Source organism: Acinonyx jubatus, chromosome A3, assembly GCF_027475565.1.
Source record: "Acinonyx jubatus isolate Ajub_Pintada_27869175 chromosome A3, VMU_Ajub_asm_v1.0, whole genome shotgun sequence".
Taxonomy (NCBI): Eukaryota; Metazoa; Chordata; class Mammalia; order Carnivora; family Felidae; genus Acinonyx; species Acinonyx jubatus.
Window position 1 is genome coordinate 129,738,622 of NC_069388.1, and position 19,991 is coordinate 129,758,612.

A 19,991-nucleotide genomic window follows, 5' to 3' on the forward strand; every position below is an offset into this window, starting at 1 on the left:
CAGTTAAGCGTCTGACTTCGGCTCAGGTCAAGATCTCGTAATTCATGGGTTTGAGCCCTGCGTGGAGCTCTGTGCTGACAGCTCAGAGCCTGGAGCCTGCTTCGGATTTTGTGTCTCCCTCTCTCTCCGCCCCATCCCTGCTCACGTTCTGTCTCTCAAAAATGAACAAACATTAAAAAAAATTAAAAATTTTTTTCTCAAAGGAGCTCGGTGTCCTTCACATGCCCAACCTAGTTAAATGTGATAATAACCACAAAAATGTAAAATACTTAGGAGGAGGCTGGACAAGAAATATATAGAATATATGTAAATAATACTTTATTGTAGGAAATAGAGAATTTAAGTTGATGGAGGAACCCACCTTGCTTTTTGGATGGAAAGTCCAGTCTTCCCAAATTAATCTGTTAACCACTTATAAAAATTCCTGTTCAAGCTTTGGGTAGAAGCAACATTTATTTGAATTCCAGAGAGCTCTCAGGGAGAAAAAGAACATATGATTTGTAGGAGGCAGAACAGTGAAAAGTTTTAGAATTTAAAATAGGACATGTTTCAGTAGAAATAAGGAGAGCTAGAGGTAATAAATGAGTAACTTTTTTGAAATCTAAATTTGTTAAAGTGTGTTCTTTAGTACTTTATATCTTGAACACTTAGTGAACACTTAGATTTTATACTATATTATCAGTTACAAAATGTACCTCAAAAAAATGTTAGAATTTAGGGGAAGAAAAGAACAAAACCACATAACTCCATGATCATATCACATTTCTATATTTACTTTGTTGCATTTCCATTCAAAGTTTTTCATATGCGTACTCCCTTAAGTAGAATGATCATACATACATTCAATATATTCTGTGCTTTCTTTTAGCATTAATATTTTATATTAGTTTTTACATAATCTTTATAACCATCATTTTTAATGGTTGCTTAATATAGCTCTAACAAGCCTTAATAAAATCTTAGTATTTCTTTACCAAATTTTTAGGTTGCTTTGAATTTCTTGCTATCAAAATGTTGCTCCTAACACTTATGTGTTGTAGGTCATCATTCCTAGATTTTAATTGGCTGAAATAAAATTTCAAGCTGTATAAAGTTGAAGATTGAAAACTACTTGGGAATAAAAAGAGTTTGTTAAGTGGATTACAATGTAAGTACATTCATAACAAAAAATAGGTATAGCGACTAGTCATTTTCAGATTTAACCTTTGTTTCACTTGGCTTTATAAACAATACATGATTAGTTGTCAGACTAGCCCTGTGATTTAGATGTTGTATTATACTGATGTTGAAAATGAAATTTAAAGAAGTAAAATAGTTTTCTTTATGGAACACATTAAGTTAGTAATGTAACTTTTTTTTTAATGTTTTTTAAATTTATTTTTGAGAGGCAGAGAGAGACAGAGCATGAGTGGGGGAGGGGCGGAGAGAGAGGGAGACACAGAATCCGAAGCAGTCTCTAGGCTCTGAGCTGTCAGCACAGAGCCCAACGCGGGGCTCAAACTCATGAACCATGAGATCATGACCCTGAGCCGAAGCTGGATGCTTAACCAACTGAGCCACCCAGGCGCCCCAGTAATGGAACTGTTTTTGGTTCCATCTGTTAGTATCAAAGATGTGCTGATAGGCTTAGATGAAAAAGCCAAATATAAAGCACTTTATGCCCCTACATCTCTTGAATGTAATCTCTAAATGCAAAATATCTATTTGGGTGGTATTGAAAATTCTGGAAATAAAAATAACTAACATTTATTGAGTGATTGATGGATCAAATGGATAAGGTCTGTTTGGAGATGAAGCTTAAATTTTAATTTCGCAATGTGGAAATGATCTATATTTAGGTTCTTGGTGGGTGGAAATCATATGGGCAGACTTCTAGTTATAAAATGAAGGAGATGGTTCTGTTTGTATAATTAACTAAACAATTGACTGGAAACAGAGATTTGGAGGATTGTTCTTAGTCTTTGAGTGAAAATGTGACTCAAGTTGTTTTACCTTCTAGTAAAGAAGGCACTAGTAAACAAAACTTTACCTTCAAAATTTGAAAACTGCTGGCATAGCTCTATTGTTAGAGTGGCTTGACTCTCTCGCTTTCTCTGTGCATACATCCACAAAGATATAATAAACATTGCTTTGTGTTATTGGCCATTATCATCTCCAACATTCCTATTCTTAATAATACTAATTATTTTCTTTGTATATATTTGTTACCTTGAATGGGCGGAGTTTTTTTACTGGGGCGTGTCCCAAAGTCTATGTATAGTATTTAATTTTGTGAGTAACAGATACGCAAAATATTTTTTAAGTTTGATTTATCTACAATCAGTATTAGAATAACAACTTTAATTTTATCTGCTAGTAGTTTTGCAACTGAATACCAGTGTTAAATTAGGAATAGGATTCAATCAGATGATGTATTAACTATCATGATAATTCAAAAACATATTTTTTTAATGTTTATTAATTTTTGAGAGAGACAGAGCATGAATGGGGGAGGTGCAGAGAGAGAGGGAGACACAGAATCCGAAGCAGGCCCCAGGCTCCGAGCTGTCAGCACAGAGCTGGACATGGGGCTCAAACTCACGAACCGCGAGATCATGTCCTGAGCCACAGTCAGCCACTTAACTGACTGAGCCACCCAGGCGCCACAACTTTTCTGATATTTTGTAATGAGGAGGAAAGTAACTGATTTTCTGTTTTATTCTATATGGAGTAGTAAAATACTATATATTCCTTGAGGAGGAAAACTTTATTTTTAGAAGAAAAGGTATACAATTTTGATTTATAAACCAAAGTACAGTAATACAAGTACAATTTGATCTTAATTTTATTCATGTGTTTCTGAACAATATACTACGTTATGCATAGTACTTTGATTCATATCTTCCTATTGATTTAATATTTTTAGAAGAAAAAATTTAGAACTTAGTTAAAATACTAAAAATACTAATAATTACTGGGGCTCCTGGGTAGCTCAGTTGGTTAAGCGGCCTACTCTTGACTTGGGCTCAGGTCATGATCTCATAGTTTGTGAGATCGAGCCCCATGTTGGGCTCCTTGCTGACAACACAGAGCCTGCTTGGGATTCTCTCTCTTCTCTTTCTCTGTCCCTCCTCAGATCCCACTTTTTCGCTTTCTCTCTCAAAATAAATAAACTTAAAAAACAAACAAACTAGTAATTACTTGAAGGAGCATTGAACCCAATCCCAACCCTGCTATTTTCTAACTGTGCGATTCTGAGTTTTCTAATTTCTTCAATTAAAAAAAATGATGTTAATAACACCTACTTCTACAGTCTACTTGGAAAATTCAGTGAATTACATGAAGTGATGTTATAGAAAGTGTTTGCCACCGTGTCTGGTATGCAAGCTGTCTGTATACAGTAGCTGCTTTATTAACACGGCATACTCACCATTAACTCTGCACTTAATATTTCGGTTAATTATTTTTCTAAAGCATTGATCAAATCAACTTATGATTCTTTGCACAGTTTTAAAAAATTAAAATATGAAATTGTTCATGAGTGTCTCAGAGATTTCAGTCTCTTAGCACCAGGGCTGGGGCCAAGCTTAGGCCTGTGAGGCACTTTGCCGTAGGCACAAAACTGAAGCAGGTGCCCCAAACCGACATTAATCAAGATAAATAATATTTTATCACAGTATTTAAAAAATGTAAAAAAAAAATGATGAACAAAATATAAACCTCAAAATTATAAATAAAGTCAGGAACTGGAAGAATGCTGTGCTGAGCCACATTGGTGTGTGAGGGTAAAAAGGGCTCTAGAAATCAGGAACCTGTTCAAATACAGAGACTTTGGAAAGACTTAAGATCCGGGTGCCTGGGTAGCTCAGTCAGTTTAATGTCCATTTTTGATTTCTGCTCAGGTCATGAACCTAAGGTTGTGGGACCAAGCTCAGCATTGGGCTCTACGCTGAGCCTGGGTCCTGCTTAGGATTCTCTCTCCTTCTACCCCTCTCCCATGGTTCATGCGCTGTCTCTTTCTTAAATTTAAAAAAAAAAAAAAAAAAAAAAAAAAGGCTTAGTATCAGTGGAAATTGTATTCTTTGTTCAAGGAGGTTCTCCTTCCCCCTACAATTCAGAGTTCAGATTTTAAATACGTTTTTGATATAATTACTCTTTTTTTTTTTTTTTTAACGTTTATTTTTGAGATACACAGAGAGGGCACGAGCAGGTGAGGGACAGAGAGAAAGGGAGACATAGAATCTGAAGCAGGCTCCAAGCTCTGAGCTGTCAGCACAGAGCCCATCACAGGGCTCGGACTCACAAACCTTGAGAGCAGGACCTGAGCCGAAGTCTGTCACTTGACCAAATGAGCCACCCAGGCGCCCCATAATTGCTCATCTTTAAGTGTTCTAAATATGAATGTTACTGTTAGAAAAGTATTATTTCATTAATGTACCATATATATTGTTTTAAGGCAGTAGGGAGTTTTAAGAACTCATTTTATTGTAACTATAGGTAGTTGAAAATATATATAAGCAAATAGGAAAATTTCTCTTATGCTTCATTAAGTTAGCTACTCAAGTTTATATAGTGAAGTTAATTTATAGGATGCAAAATGTGTGTGAGACACTTTCACCCAATATTCTTATTTCTTACTTTCCTCAATGACTTTTTTTCTTTAAAGATTCTTTTTTGTTAGGTGACAGGATACATTTAGTTTATTTAATTTAATTTGACTGACAGATCTTAGACTAAATATTGTAAAATAAGCATTAAGGATTTTACTCATCTGATGTTGATAAATGATAGCAGATCTATTAATATGACTTAGATTTTTCTAGGTGAGATAGAGGGTATAGTGTAAAAATAATATGGAGTATACTTAAGTTTCAGAAGTTTCTCCACGTGCATATGGGTGGCTTAAAAATTTATATTTTATTTGCTAAGTTGGATTTCTTTGGTCCCACAGTTTTTAGTTTTGTATTTGTAGTTGGAGTTGCAGTAACAGAAGGAGGAAATGTATGAAGAATTCATTTAAATAACATTTCCTGGTTACTTATCTGTATAGCAGATACACAGAAAATATGTTTCCTATTCATTTGTGCTCTTAACTTTAAAACCTGGATGTTGTTCAGTGTTCTATTAGAGGAATAACTTTAATTAAGTTCAGTAGTGTTTAAAATATAAATGTATCATAAAATTCTAATACTGTCACTTGTAAACTGTTGGCTTGGGCAGATGTTTTAACCTGCCTTATAACTTTAGTTTCTGTGCCTACTGATGTGGGTATAACTGTAGTAACCTAGCTTATATTTTGTTATCAGGATTAAAATGTTGACTGCATGTAAAAATGCATTTCACAGTACATGGCACAAACAAGTCTAGAAAACTTCCTTTTGTTAGTAATAAATACGATATTGACTATGGTCAAGTTGGAATGCTAGGTATTATTTAAGATCTGTGAGTGTGAACCCAAAATAATGCCTTCAAGAAGGTTTTTGTTTTGTTTTTTAAATGCGAGTACAGCAATCATAGTAAAACAGAAGTAGTAAGAAGGTAATAAATGGTGATTTGAAAATAACAAATTTATAGTTTAAATAGCTTATGAAAGTAACTGATGACCTCCACATTGCTAAATTCACAGCCTTAAATAACTATATTTGAAACAAGTCACATTGACTATGTATGTATCACTCTCTCATTCTTGCTACTTAGATAACACAAGTGTAGATTTTCTTCTTCCTTTATTGGTTCCTTCTTAGTCCCGTCTTCTCATTCTCTTAATGTTGGTATATCCCAGGACTCAGTCCCTTGGTCCTTTTTTATTTGTCTATACTCCTTTAGTGATCTTACCCAGTTAAAAAATACTATCCATATGCTGACAACTCATAATTTTATACAATTTTCAGTTAAAGGATATTTTGGGCTGCATTTAACAATTGAAATTCCTAGCATAGTGTCTCTTATCATTTTGCTTATCACTTCAGGCATTCCCAGTTGGTGAAGTCTTTCCAAACTTGTTCCTTTTGGGGGAGTAGAGGGGAGGAATGCATTTTATTTGGATATTTTATTTTAAAGTTTATTTTGAGAGAGAAAGAGAGCACAAGCAGGAGAGGGGCACAGAGAATCTGAGGCAGGCTCGGTAACAGCAGAGAGCCCAATGAAGGGCTTGAACTCACAAACCCTGGGCTGAAAGTGACCTTAGCTGAAAGACACTTAAGCGACTCAGCCACCCAGGCGCCCCATTTATTTGGATATTTTAAAACAGATATTTAGGGGCAGTTTATAGTGAAAGTGAAATCAAGTCCAGCACTTCATTCTTTCTTGGCATTTAAAATTTTAAAGGCTCTGCATTCAGGAAAAGTTAGGAAAATAAGCCATTACATATATATTTTCCACCATGATCATTATAATGGGAAAAATTGGGTGTTGGCTTGTACCTATTTGTTCAGGAAGGCAGTAGTATAATGCACTGTTCTCTGCCTTCCTCTGCCTCTGATGTTAACTTTTCATATGTAGATAACCACAGTCCAGTATCGGAGGAGATTCATGTTTTCTCGGAGGAGATTCATTGTTTTGTCGGCCAGTAATATTAGAGATGTGGAGGATTTAGTAACCGGGCAGGTTTTTGGAGGTTAGCTCAGGACTTGATTGAAAGCTGTATCTGACTTACCTAGTTGTGCAGTTTTGTATAGAACTTGGGCAGTAAGACTTCTTTCAATTTCTTTTGGGGCTGAGATTTTCATTCTAGCTACTGTTTTCCCAGTAATCAGTCTGGTTTTGGTTCTTTACCACATCAAGGCCCTTTTAATTTTCTGCCATTGGTTTTACTGCTCCCTGCCCTTAAATCGTCTATATATTTGTGCCTTTAGTTCCTATTCATTATTTGGCATTTTTCTCTTTGGCCCTTGAATATTTTTTGGCAGTGGTAGGTGGTTTTTCTTTTTTGTTTGTTTTGTTTTGTTTTTGAATGCTCTTTTAAATGTGGTCCTGTCATTTATATGCACTTGGAAGTGATGAAAGGGACAAGTAGTGTTAATTTTGTTCATTGCTTTGGAGTTTTGGTAGTAGGCTTTTCTTTCAGTTTTATTCTTTAAAAAAACTTTTTTTTATCTCAGCTTAGTATCACTTTCTACAAAGGGAATCTGTTGAAATCACAGACACTGAAAAAGAAAATCTCACTGCCTGGGCTTTATATGAAAGTACATAACAAGGACGATCATAGACACAGGTTTTTAAGTCCTGAGCTAACCTAGCCATTGGATCTCAGTATTAATTTCATATACTGAAAATACTGGTGTCTTAAAAAAATTCATAATTTGTTTCTTAATAAGTGGTACTAAATAGAATACATTTCAGATGTGAAAATTTTTAAATATAAAACCTCAAGTATAAATGTACATTTTAAAATATATATTACCCCATACATTTTCTTCGGATATAAATTATTAGTAGATTAAAGTATTCTAGTATTATTCAAAAAAAAAATGCTATATAAAAAAAAATGCACAGGTGAGGTATTATTTGATCTTTAAAAATGGCTTAAGAAAACCAAAATGGTATTACTGATGAGGTGAACAACTGCTGAAAAAGACTCTACCCTGGTAGGATATATTATGGGAAACATTTATAAGTTATTTCCAGATTTTCTTCTTGACTATTTAATCTTTACATGATCCCATCTTCTTGTGATAACTTGTAGGGAGGATGTGGGATAAGCAGGGATTCAATCCTTTTATTAATGTCAAGCTGTAGCTTTTTTTGTTTTTCCCAAAGGATTTCTTTTTTCATCGTTATGTGTAGATGGAGACTTTAATTTTTTTCTTTAATGTTTATTATTTGAGAGAGACAGACAGACAGACAGCAGGGGGAGGGGCAGAGAGAGAGAGAGAGGGAGACAGAATCGGAAGCAGGCTGCTGCCAGCACGGAGCCTGACGCTATAACCCACAGACCGCGAGATCATGACCTGAGCTGAAGGCGGCCACCCAACTGACTGAACCACCCAGGCACCCCAATGTGTAGATGGAGATTTTAATGCAGTTACTTTTATCATATCTGTATAAAGTGTTCATATTCCATTTGTTTGAAAAGTCTCTGAACCAGAAGAAGAAATTTCTTCTTGTAATAGAAGCTTTTGCCTCGTCAATTAAAATTTTTAATTCTTGTAGAGGTAGGTTATGGAGGTACAGAAGAAGGCTTTCCAAATAAATGCACCTTTCTTTGATTTAAAGCCATTAATTATGGGTATACCTAAAAAAATAAGTGATTCAGATTTTGCATTTTAAACCAGTAAATTTATTGCTAATAGCAAAATTATGCCCAAAAGATATAGCAATAATTTGGTAGTTAAAAATAGCCAAGTATGCTAAAATGCTGGAATCCTTGAAGCAGTTCATCTGTCCTGGAGAGGGAAATTGTGGGTGTATATATGTGTGGGATCTCAAAGTGTGACTTGAATAATCTCAGCTTCACTGGAAGTTGAATATTTATTATTTTTAATGTATTTTTTTTCAGTTCAGGAGCATTAAGATTGTTTTATATGTCTGCATTGATGATATCAGTGGGTTATAAAGAATTTTAATTTTGGTAAAAAAAATTTTGTAGTTTACTCTTAACACCTGTGCCCTTTCTGTTATTAAATAATATTTTCATAAAATGTGAACAAAATATTTGAAAAATGAAAATTAAAAATATGAAGTATAACTGAATGGTAAATAAACATAGGATGTGCAGTTTCTCTGTAATTAGTAAATTAAAAACTCAAGTTGCCTTTCTAATTTTCCCATTCCACCGTACTCACATTCCTAAAAGGCTTTTTAATTGCTGTTTTATTTTTTAGCAATCCTTCAGTTCTTTAAGCTCCTTCTTTACTCTTCCAAGCTCCTCTTGGTGTTGGTCTGGCCATTGAGACTAGGGATGAGTTAAGTATATTGGACCTTTAAGTTTTAAGTAGTATTTGCTATGTCATTTCCTAATGGCATGAACTTGGACAAATCAAAATCACTTACTATCTAAGCCTTAGTTTATATTTTAAAATGAAGAGTACTTCTTCATACCCTCTTCAGAATTACTTAGGGATGAGACAGTATATGAAATAGTGTTTTAGAAATATTGTTACCTTCATAGAAATATCCTTTGAGTAATTAAAGACTTTGTTTCTTATTAGTTTTTCTTAACCCTCATCAAGTTATATGTATGTACTTTTTCTTATTTTGACTATAAATTTAATGTATGCTTGTAAAAAGTAGAGAAAATATAGAAAACTTGAAAAGAAATCTGAACATTGTGTTTTCCTGTATTTATGTTTTTAGGGGAAATTTACTTTTGAGACTGAGTTCCCTGAGTGTAAGGATAGTTAGTGTCATATTTATTTTTGGATATTTCTGTTCTGTTCTTTGTATGCATTAGGCCAAAAAAAAAAAAAAAATCAATGCTTGTTAAGTGAATGGGAACTTCCTTAGTCGGGTTGTCTGTCTGATTTTCTTTCTTTCTTTCTTTCTTTCTTTCTTTCTTTCTTTCTTTCTTTCTTTCTTTCTTTCTTTCTTTCTTTCTTTCTTTCTTTCCCTCTCTCTCTCTCTCTCTCTCTCTTTGTTTTATGGTATAAGTTTCGGGTGTACAGCTTTATAATTGACATCTTGTATACACTACAAAGTGATCACCACCACAAGTCTTGTTATCATTCATCACCATACAATTGACCCCCTTTACCCATTTTGTTTACCCCCCACCCCTCACCCCCTTCCCTTCTGGTAACTACTGGTCTGTGTTTGTTTTATTTTGTTCATTTGGGTTTTTTTAGATTCCACATATGAGTGAAATCATAGGGTATTTCTCTTTCTCTTTCTGACTTATTTCACTTAGCACAATATCCTCAAAGTCCATCCATGTTATTGCAGATGGCAAAATTTCATTCATTTTTATAACTGAGTAGTATTCCATTGTATATACACTATCTTCTTTATCATTCATCTGTTGATAAACACTTAGGTTGTTTCCATATCTTGGCTATTGCAAATAATGCTGCAGTTGGCTTAGGGTTGTAAATATTTTTTCAAATTGGTGTTTTCATATTCTTCAGATCAATACTCAGAGGTGGAATATCTGTCTCATATTGTAGTTCTATTCTTAGTTTTTTGAGGAATCTCCATACTGTTTTCCATAGTGGCTGCATCACTTTACAACCTCATCAACAGTGTGCGACGCTTCCCTTTTCTCCACATCTTCTCCAACATTTGTTACTTCTTTTCTTTGGTAATTCTAGTATGTATTAGGTGAAATCTCATTGTGGTTTTGATTTGTATTTCCTTAATTATTAGTGATGTTGAACTCTTTTCATGTACTATCTGTCTTTGGAGAAATGTCTCTTCAGATCTTCTGCCCATTTCTTAAATCAAATTTTTGGCTTTTTGTTGTTGAGTTGTAGGATTTCTTTATATATTTTGAATATTAACCCCATATTAGATATGTGGTCTGCAGATATCTTCTCCCATTCAGTACGTTTTCTTCTCTGTGCAGAAGCTTTTTGGTTTGATGTACCAAAAATTTATTTTTGTCCTTTATTTTTGTTTCTCTTTCCCTTGCCTTTGGAGTCAGATACATATAAAGATGTCACTGAAACCATGTTAAAAGGCTTAGTGCCTATGTTTTCTTCTAGGAATTTTATGGTTTCAGGTCTTACGTTCAAGTTTTTAATGCATTTCAAGGTCATTTCTGTGTGCGGTGTAAGACAGTGGTCTAGTTTCATTCTTCTGCATGTTGCCATCCAGTTTTCCCAACACCATTTATTGAAGAGCCTGTCCTTTCTCCATCGTATGTTCTTCCTCCTTTGTCAAAGATTAATTGTCCATATATGTATTGGTTTATTTCTGGACTTTCCTTTTTATTGATCTGTGTGTCTGTTTTTGTACCAATACCATACTGTTTTGATTATTATAGCTTTGTGGTATAGTTTGAAATCTGGGAGGATGATCCCTCCAGCTTTGTTCTTCTTAAAATTGCTTTGACTATTTGTTACCTTTTGTGGTTCCATACAAAGTTTACAGTTATTTGTTACAGTTCTGTGAAGTATGCCATTGGAATTTTGATGGGTATTGCATTGGATCTGCAGATTGCTTGGGTAGGTAGTATGGACATTTTAACAATATTAACTCTTCTAATCCATAAGTAGGGAATATCTTTCCATTTATTTGTATCTTCAGTTTCTTTCACGAATATCTTACAGTTTCCAGTGTGCAGGTCTTTCACCTCCTTGGTTAAATTGATTCCTAGGTATTTTATTCTTTTTGATGCAGTTGTAAATGGGATTATTTTCTTAATTTCTTTAGTCTGTTTGTATTTCTTTCTCTTTTTCTTATTTTAGAGAGAGAGAGAGAGAGTAAATGGGGAACAGAGGCAGAGAGAGAGGGGGAGAGAGGGAAAGAGGGAGAACGGAGGGAGGGGGAGAGAGAGAAAAATTTTAACAGTTCTATGCTCAGCACAGAGCCCAACATGAGGCTCGATCCCACGACTCTGGGATCATGACCTGAGCCAAAATCAAGTGTCAGATGCTCAACCTACTAAGCCACCCAGGCGCCCCTGTGTGCATTTCTTAAAGTCAAAAAAGCGTGGTGAAATTTTACTGGGCATTTAAAGAGAGAAAGGAAGACATCTGACTAGCAGAAATAATAGTGGGTGCATATTTTAAACTGATATTTTTCTACTGGCTAAAATAACAAAGGAAAACATGATACAATCATTCATAATATTCTCTGGCAGAAGTTAGGAAATGAGTTAAAACTGTTGGATATGGAACCATTGGACAATTTCATATCAAAGTAGATTGATATTTATTTAGCAAGAACAACATACAAAATTTAAAGACTTTTTTTTAATATTTGGAAATTGTAACAACTTTCTTTTTCCTTTTTTTAATTTTTTGTTAAACAGGATGGCTTAAATTCCTTGGTCCTTGATTTGGATTTTCCTGCTTTGAGGAAAAACAAGAATATAGATAATTTCTTAAATAGATGTGAGTAACCTTCATATTTGATCCTATAACTATACTTTTGATAAGAGATTTATGTTTGATTAATATTATAGTCTATAAACTAGTTTGCTAGTTGGTTCATTTAAATGTTAGCATTCTTTATTTTTAAAGAAAAACTGCAGATCTAGTTGCAGTATGTTAAAGTTCAAGATTTTATATAAATTATTCAGACTGAGTTTAGCACAGGTTATTTATGGCAGTTCAAAGAGAACTTTTAAATTAATACCAACAATTTTAAGACTTAGATTTACACTACTTAGGAGACTTAATGAGCCTTATGTTTGTATGAATGTAGACATGTCGGTCTAGGTAATGAAAGAAAATGCAATAACAATTATTGTCATGTATGCAGTAACTTAATATTTGCCAGTATTGATGTTGGAGTGAAGGTGTAAATGAGGTTGAATTCTAAGAATAAATTCTCAAAATAATCTAATACACACTTTATATCATCATAGTAAGCTTTTTAAGTTGGAATTGTTAGAGACTGGGCTATTTTCATGACTAAACAATCTTGTCTTTAGATACTATATCTACAATATGTGATTACTACTTCCCAAAGAAGTAGACTATGAAAATTTATTACTAAGGTTAGCCTTGCAAGTGATTTCATAGCAGCTCTCTGCCGTGATTCAGAATGCACTGCTAGGACGCGTGGATCCTCATTGTTCAGCTGTCATCTTGTCAAGCAACAGAATAGCTTAATTCTTACTTTTTGGTTGTCAGTACTGTTTGTTTTATATGTGTTAATAAACCATAGCATTTTGGTTCTTTCATGTAAAGTTAATATGTATCTTAGCTTTTTAAAAAGCAACCTTTGAAAACTGACCGATTTAGCTAAAAACGAATCCCAGTTTCTTGAAATGAAAATTTATTTACAAATATGGTGATTATTGTAAAGTATTGTTTATAAATGTAATCTTTTTTATTGCAGATGAGAAAATTGTGAAAAAAATCAGAGGTCTGCAGATGAAGGCAGAAGACTATGATGTTGTAAAAGTGATTGGGAGAGGTGCTTTTGGTGAAGTGCAGCTGGTAAGAAAGTATTTGTTTTCTTTTATATTATTTTTAAAGACAGGGTTTTGTGAAATATTACCAACAGCCCCTGAGTCGATGTTATTTTTCTGCCCAGCCATGCCAGAATTAGTTTTGTGAGCTTGGTCAAATCATTCCATCTCCAAAAACCCTCGGTGTCTTCACCTGTGAAAGGAGGTAGTTGTAAACTGATACCCCACGTTTCTTGTAACTCTGAAACACTGAGATTTAGAATCAGGCCAGTGTGGTTTCATACGTGACCTTTCCAGCAGTTAATATTCCACAAGAACTGTTGTGTTTTTATTTAATATGTTCAGGTTAATAACATTTATTCTTCCTTAACAGATTTTATTTGGATAATATGAGAAACATTGCAATAACTGAAAGCCATAATAATAACTGAAAGTACATATGAAATTTATCTTTGCAGATGAAAGTGGTACCAACTGGAAATATAAATGTTTGTAATAAATGTCATTTGTGTTCATGAGGAACTGTAATAATATTCCTGTTTTTGTCACTCGAATACGAAATTCCACTCTTTTTGTCCTTACAAATAAGATTCAACTACTTTATATTTTCCACTATCTTAGAGAGATTAATCTTAATCTCTTTGATTAAATTATGGGGTCAAATTCTGTCTTTTGCTCAGTAGTGTTCTTCTATTTTTTGATGGAGCATGAGAAAAACACTGATCACTGTGTGTTAGCATAATTTCTTTAGGAACAAGTCACTTTTGCTTCTCTTTCATTCCTTCTTTTTTTGATAGGTTTATTGAACTTGTAGATCAGGGTAGTGTAATAGGTGTGATGTATATCTATAAGATATTTGAAAAAGTCTGTCATGCTTGAAGAGAATATGGAGAAATGTCAACGAATAAGCATATGGATAGACAGTTTTATAATTTCATAGACATATAATTTAATAGACAGCTAATTTAATAGCTGTATCCTAAGGAGACTGAGGAAGGCATGAATTGTACCTTGGACAGAGATGCCCAGGGACAGATTTTAGAGTTCTCTCTTCTCCTATTCACCACTTTATTAATAAGGCATTTATTGTATGGGGGCAGTGATGACGCAAATGAGTTAAAACTGAAGTATGAGGATGATTTCAGATGATAAGTCAAAATCCAGAAATCATTAGTTGAGAAGGCCATTGGCCAATAAAAGTGAAATTTAGCCAGAATAAAGAACCGTACTTAGATGTGAAGAACTCAAGAAATAGATTCCTTAACAGTAATTATAAATTGAAGAACAATTTTCCTTGAATGTAAACCAAGCAAGAGTCGTTGGTGGTGTGGCTGTCCAAAATAGTAAAGGAAGTTTGGATTGCTTTGATATAGGTGTTGTGTTCTCTCTTTTGAGATGATTGGGCCATAATGGAATACTCATTCTCTGTGCACTGTTGCCCTGTCTTAAAAGGCATGTTGGTAGAGGGTACTCAAGGGATGGAACGCTCAGGGACTTGAAATGGTGCCATCTGAGGTGCGGTTGAAGGGATTGAGAAGTTAATTTGGAGTAGATTTGAGGAGTGGGCTGCCTTGCAAGGTAATGTGCTTTTTGTTTGTTTTGTTTCGAGTCTGTGAAAAGTGGTGTAACTTCGGCTAGTAGAATGCGCTTGGAGGGGGGAGCGGGGGCGGGGGGAGGGTCAGAGATTAGATTACATGGTAGTTGAGTTATGACAGGGCCTGTAAGATAGTGGAAAATATAAAGTAATTGAATCTTATCTCTGCCTTGGCCTAACTCATAGTGAGTATAGGCAAGTTTCTCAATCTCTCTGAGTTCCCAACTATAGAATACAGATGATAATACCTGTGTCATGGGTTTGTTATAAGGGACTAAGTGAATTAAAAATAAATAAGCCTGGGGAGCCTGGGGGGCTCAGTTGGTTAAGTGTCAGACTTTGGCTCTGACACTCAACCACTTGTGAGTTTGAGCCCCGCGTCAGGCTCTGTGCTGACAGTTCAGAGCCTGGAGCCTGCTTCAGATTCTGTGTCTCCCTCTTTCTTTGCCCCTCCCCAGCTCACACTCGATCTCTCTCTCTCTCTCTTTCTCTCTCTCTCTCTCCCCCCTCCCTCCCTCTCTCTCTCTTCCTCTCTCTCTTCCTCTCTCTCTTCTTCCCTCTCTCCTTCCCTCCCTCCCTCTCTCCCTCTCCCTCTCTTTTTCTCTCTCTCAAAAATAAATACACACTAAATAAATTAAAAAAAAATAAGCCTATAGTGTTCCCTGTTAGCCACTATTAAAATTATTGCCTATTTGATACATAAATTCATAATACTAGTATTTGAAATAAATACATTGTTTCTTCATAATCAGGATTCAGTGTAGATAAGAGAGAATAGAATTTGGAATTCTGTTTTTGAAGGAAATGCGACAGATTTTGGCTTGTCATGTTTTTGTGGCAGGGTAGTCATTGTTCTGTGTTAGGTTAGTTTGATAATTCAAATTCAATACGTTCAAGAAAGGAAAGGAAAAGAAGAGGGTTTTATTTTTGTTGTTAACTTTCCATTCCAAATTTTATTTTCTATAAAACAAATTCACATGTTTTTAAAAATGAGAAACACTTTAACATTCCATTAATCTGCTGACCTGACCTAAGAACTTGGAGCATGTTTGTTTTGGCATTAGCTCTTTGTTCTGTTACCTTTGGCAGGGAGTCTTGAAAAGAAGGATAAGATTCAAAATGAAAAGTCCAAGTGCTTCTTCCATCGTCTTTTAAAGTTGATTTGCATGTGTTAGATAAATTAGTTTGACAGCTGTGTAGGCAGTATTCCACATTTGGCACATCTTTATGATTATGTTTTTCTAGTCATCCAAAGAAAGTTTTACAATAGTAGGTGCAGATTTGTCTTATGGAATACTTTTTTTGGTCAGGTTAAAAATATATTACCACTGGGGCGCCTGGGTGGCACAGTCGGTTAAGCGTCCGACTTCAGCCAGGTCACGGTCTCGTGGTCCGTGAGTTCAAGCCCCGCGTCAGGCTCTGGGCTGATGGCTCAGAGCCTGGAGCCTGTTTCCGATTCTGTGTCTCCCTCTCTATCTGCCCCTCCCCCGTTCATGCTCTGTCTCTCTCTGTCCCAAAAATAAATAAACGTTGAAAAAATATATATATATTACCACAGAGGGCCCACCAGTCCGTTTCTACAAAGAAAATTCTCGTTGTAAAAGTAACTTTAGTGTGCCACAGCAACTATACTGTAGTATTTAAGAGCTAGAGTCAGACTGCTTACACTTGACTTCTGACTTGTTGACTAGCTGTCCGTGCAGACACGTTACTTAATCACTCTCTGCCTCAGTTTCTTATCTGCTAAATGAAGATAACAGTAACATTTAAACCATAGCATTAGTGGAAGAAGTATATGTAATTAAATTTGGAACAGTTTCTTAGAATATAGTAAGTGCTTAGTAAATATTAGCAGTTAATTGCCACACATGAAATGGTTCATGTAGCCTTCCATCAATGAAGTATTTAATCAGGATCTGTTTTGCTTCAGGAGCTTTGCTAGCTTTTAAAGATGCGATAACATAGCCTCAATCTTTCTAAAAGTGGTACTTCTGTGGAAGAGATAAGGAATTTTACTTTAAATAAGTGAAGTATTTTCAAATTATAAATACGATGAAGGAAAAGATCTGGATGTTACGAGAGAGAATAATGGAGGGATGTGCTTAATTCAGGTAGGGTTGTTAGGAAAGACCTCACTGTGAGAAAATGACATTTGAGTTAGATGTAAAGAAGTTAGGCACATGAAGAAGAGGGACTGGGGTGGGAGTCAAAATACAGAGGGAATAGCATGTAAGAATGCCATGAGTCAAGAAAGTACAGGGGTGCCTGGGTGGCTCAGTCGGTTAAGTATCTGACTCTTGAGTTTGGCTCAAGTCGTGATCTCATGGTTCGTGAGTTCGAACCCTGCATCGGGCTCTGAGCTGACAGTGTGGAACCAGCTTGGGATTCTCTCTCTTCCTCCTCCCCCTCCTCCCTCGCTCACACACACTCTCTCAAAATAAATAAACTTTAATAAAAAAAAAAGAGGAGGTGCTCAGTCATTTAATTTATTTGAGCCTAAATTTCCTCATCTGAAAAAGGCGTTTATTTATAGATTGAAAAGTTCTATAATTCTAGGTGGGCAGAATTGGTTATTGTCTTTTCTCTCCCATCTACAGAGGTGATGTATATTTGTGTTTTTATATCATGAAAAGTCTGTAACATGGGTGATCTTATCTGATACCACTATTTTTAGATTCTGCTGTTTAGGTCATTTATCACATCTCATTTTTATGGAAAATAATAATATTCTGTATATTAGGTTGATTAAGAGCAATACTTCGGAAGAATAGTCAGAGTCAACTACTTTTGTTTCTATTCTATCATGTATAGATTTTCTGTCATCAAAGCTTTAATTTCCTTATCTCGGAGTAGCAGTAATAATAGAACATACAAGAAATTTTTTTGAGGACTAAATTAAGCTCTACATGTGTGGTACTTACCAGGGAGGGATCTGGCACATTGTAGGTATTAAGTAAATACTGTCTGTTGTCACTTTTGCCAGTTTCTAAGGATTTATAAATTTAAATGTTTTAATCTTTTAAAATATTTTTTAATGTTTATTTTGGAGAGGGGGAGAGAGAGAGAGAGAGAGAGAGAGCAAGAGCGAGCATGTATGAGCTAGTGGGGGTGGTAGTGGTAGTGGCAGAGAGGGGGGGGTGGGGGAGGGAGGGAGGGAGGGAGGGAGGGAGGGAGGGAGACCGAGAACCCGAAGCAGGCTCCGTGCTATCAGCGCAGAGCCCCACTCGGTGCTCAAACTTATGAACCGTGAGATCATGACCTGAGCCGAAGTCGTATGCTTAACTGACTGAGCCGCCCAGGCGCCCCTAAATGTTTTAATGGTAAATAAATAATCCGAAGTGTTGCTCTAAATTTTATATGTATTTACGTGTGTTGGTTTGCTAGAGCCACCGTAACAAAAAGCACCTACTGTGACTTAACCAACAAAACTTAATTTTCTCACTGTCTGGAGGCTAGAAGTTCAACATCAGGGTGTCGGCAGGTTTGGTTTCTCCCGAGGCCTCTCTCCTTGGCGTGTGGATGGCGCTGCCTTGTTGTGTCCTCACACTGTCTTTCCTCTGTGCTTGCTTGTGCCTCCTGTGTCACTGTGTGTCCTAATTGCCTGTTCTTAGAAGGACACCAGTCAGATTGGATTAGGACCCACCCTAATAGCCTCTGTTAACTTACTTGCCTCTCTATAGGCTCTGTCTCCAAATACAGTCACATGCTGAGGTGCTAGAGGTTGGCTTTCAAAATATGGGGGGGTCAGAAGGAGACAGCACACAGTTCATCCCATAACAGCATGTGTATGTGTGTTGGGATGAACATTTCAGTGAAATTACCTTTTTGAACAGGTATGCATGCTTATTTCTTTGTTTACAGTTACATAGGACATAATCTACTTTTCTCTGAAAAAGAAAGGTATGAATTCTAGCCTGGCAAATGTCTTCTTAAGGTACATATTTAGTCTTCATCTCTGGTAATAGAATATACATTGTTCTTTAGTATTCCTTTGTTAATTGATTAGTAAATGTTTATTTAATGTCAGGTAACCATTATAAGCTTTGGCAATACATTGTATAGGTAAACTACTCAGACAAGGCACCTGCATTCATGGAGCTTTTATTTTGAGCTGGTCACTATTATAGTGTCAAAAAGAAATAGTGGCCTAGCTTCTAAAAGAGAGTTCGAAGTTAACCTTCTTAAATGTAATGCATGTATCTTAGGAATTACCTATTTATGATTCTTTATTGGGGAAATGTATAAAAAGTTTTCCTGTTCAATAATGGAAATATGTTTAGCATTTAAAAAAAAAATCTTTTATGTTTATTTTCGAGAGAGAGAGAGAGTGTGTGAGTGGGGGAGGGACAGAGAGAGAGGGAGACACAGAATCCCAAGCAGGCTCCAGGCTCCAGGCTCCCAAGGTGTCAGCCCAGCACCTGATGTGGCACTCGAACCCATGAATTGCGACATCATGACCTGAGCTGAACTTGGCCGTTCAACCAACTGAGTGACCCAGGTGCCCTTAGCATTTTTGTTTTTGAAGTTGTATCTTATTTTGGAGTTTGGGGCCACATGTTTAGTTGGTTTTGTGATGTTGCCTGCTCACTTTTCTTAAGAAAAGTATTCATTAAATTTTTCCTGTGGTTTTATTTAAAACTACACAACTAATATATGAATGCATTCTTGCTCTCAAAGGTCTAAATTGTTTAGAATTGGGTAGGATAAAATGTGAAAATCTCCTTTTATCATGTCTTCTCTTTATTTCATTTTCAAACATAAAGGTAACTAGCCTGTTGGTATTCTTTTAGTGCTTTGATAGTTGGAAACATTGGGAACTGATAGAAAACTAGGACCAAATTATTTTCAGTGGGTATTTATATTTTATTGTAATTGTTTTCATTCTAGAAAAGTTAAAACCTTTCCCTTTTGAGTTATAAAAACTGCATCAATGCCGATTATCCTTCCTTAAAAATAAAAATTCTTTTATTTATGTGACAAATACGTTTCTAGTAGAAGTGAGATAGCGTTATGCTTTTTAAAATCACTGATTGTCCCACTACTGAGAGATAACTACTTTTATTATTTTGATGTATGGCTTTCTCACTTCTGTTTCTTCTAAAGATTTGTGTAATGTATGAGTGTCTTATATGTGTATTAAGGAATCATATACATGGTTTTGTAATTTGTGGTTTTTTAATGTAATATTAAATAATAACACACACTTTTATAGCAGTTACATTCCAGGCAGGCTTCTAAGCAACTTCTGTATAGTAACCAGTCTTCCTTCACGCACTCCTTCAGATAGATGTTATTACTGTCATGCCCACTTGGCAGAGAGGGAAATTCAGACAGGATGAACAACCTGCTAAAGTTCACGTAACTACTAAGTGGTTGAACTGAGACTCGAACCTAGGTAGAGGA

General features: G+C 35.4%; 1 protein-coding gene across 6 annotated transcripts in view; it reads left to right on the forward strand.

Moving 5' to 3' along the window:
* Positions 1-19,991, forward strand: part of ROCK2 (Rho associated coiled-coil containing protein kinase 2) — a 135,279-nt gene that overhangs the window by 45,391 nt on the left and 69,897 nt on the right. For 5 of the 6 annotated variants that reach the window (XR_008289682.1, XM_053201238.1, XM_053201239.1 and 2 more), the window contains exons 2-3: positions 11,888-11,969; positions 12,922-13,022. Coding sequence is in view for 5 of the 6 variants with exons in the window: in XM_053201238.1 (XP_053057213.1) it covers positions 11,888-11,969; positions 12,922-13,022 (183 nt within the window). In the remaining variant the exon portion in view is untranslated. Of the gene's footprint in view, positions 1-1,075; positions 1,148-11,887; positions 11,970-12,921; positions 13,023-19,991 lie in introns of those variants that run through there. The other variant, XM_053201242.1, reaches the window with a different exon arrangement.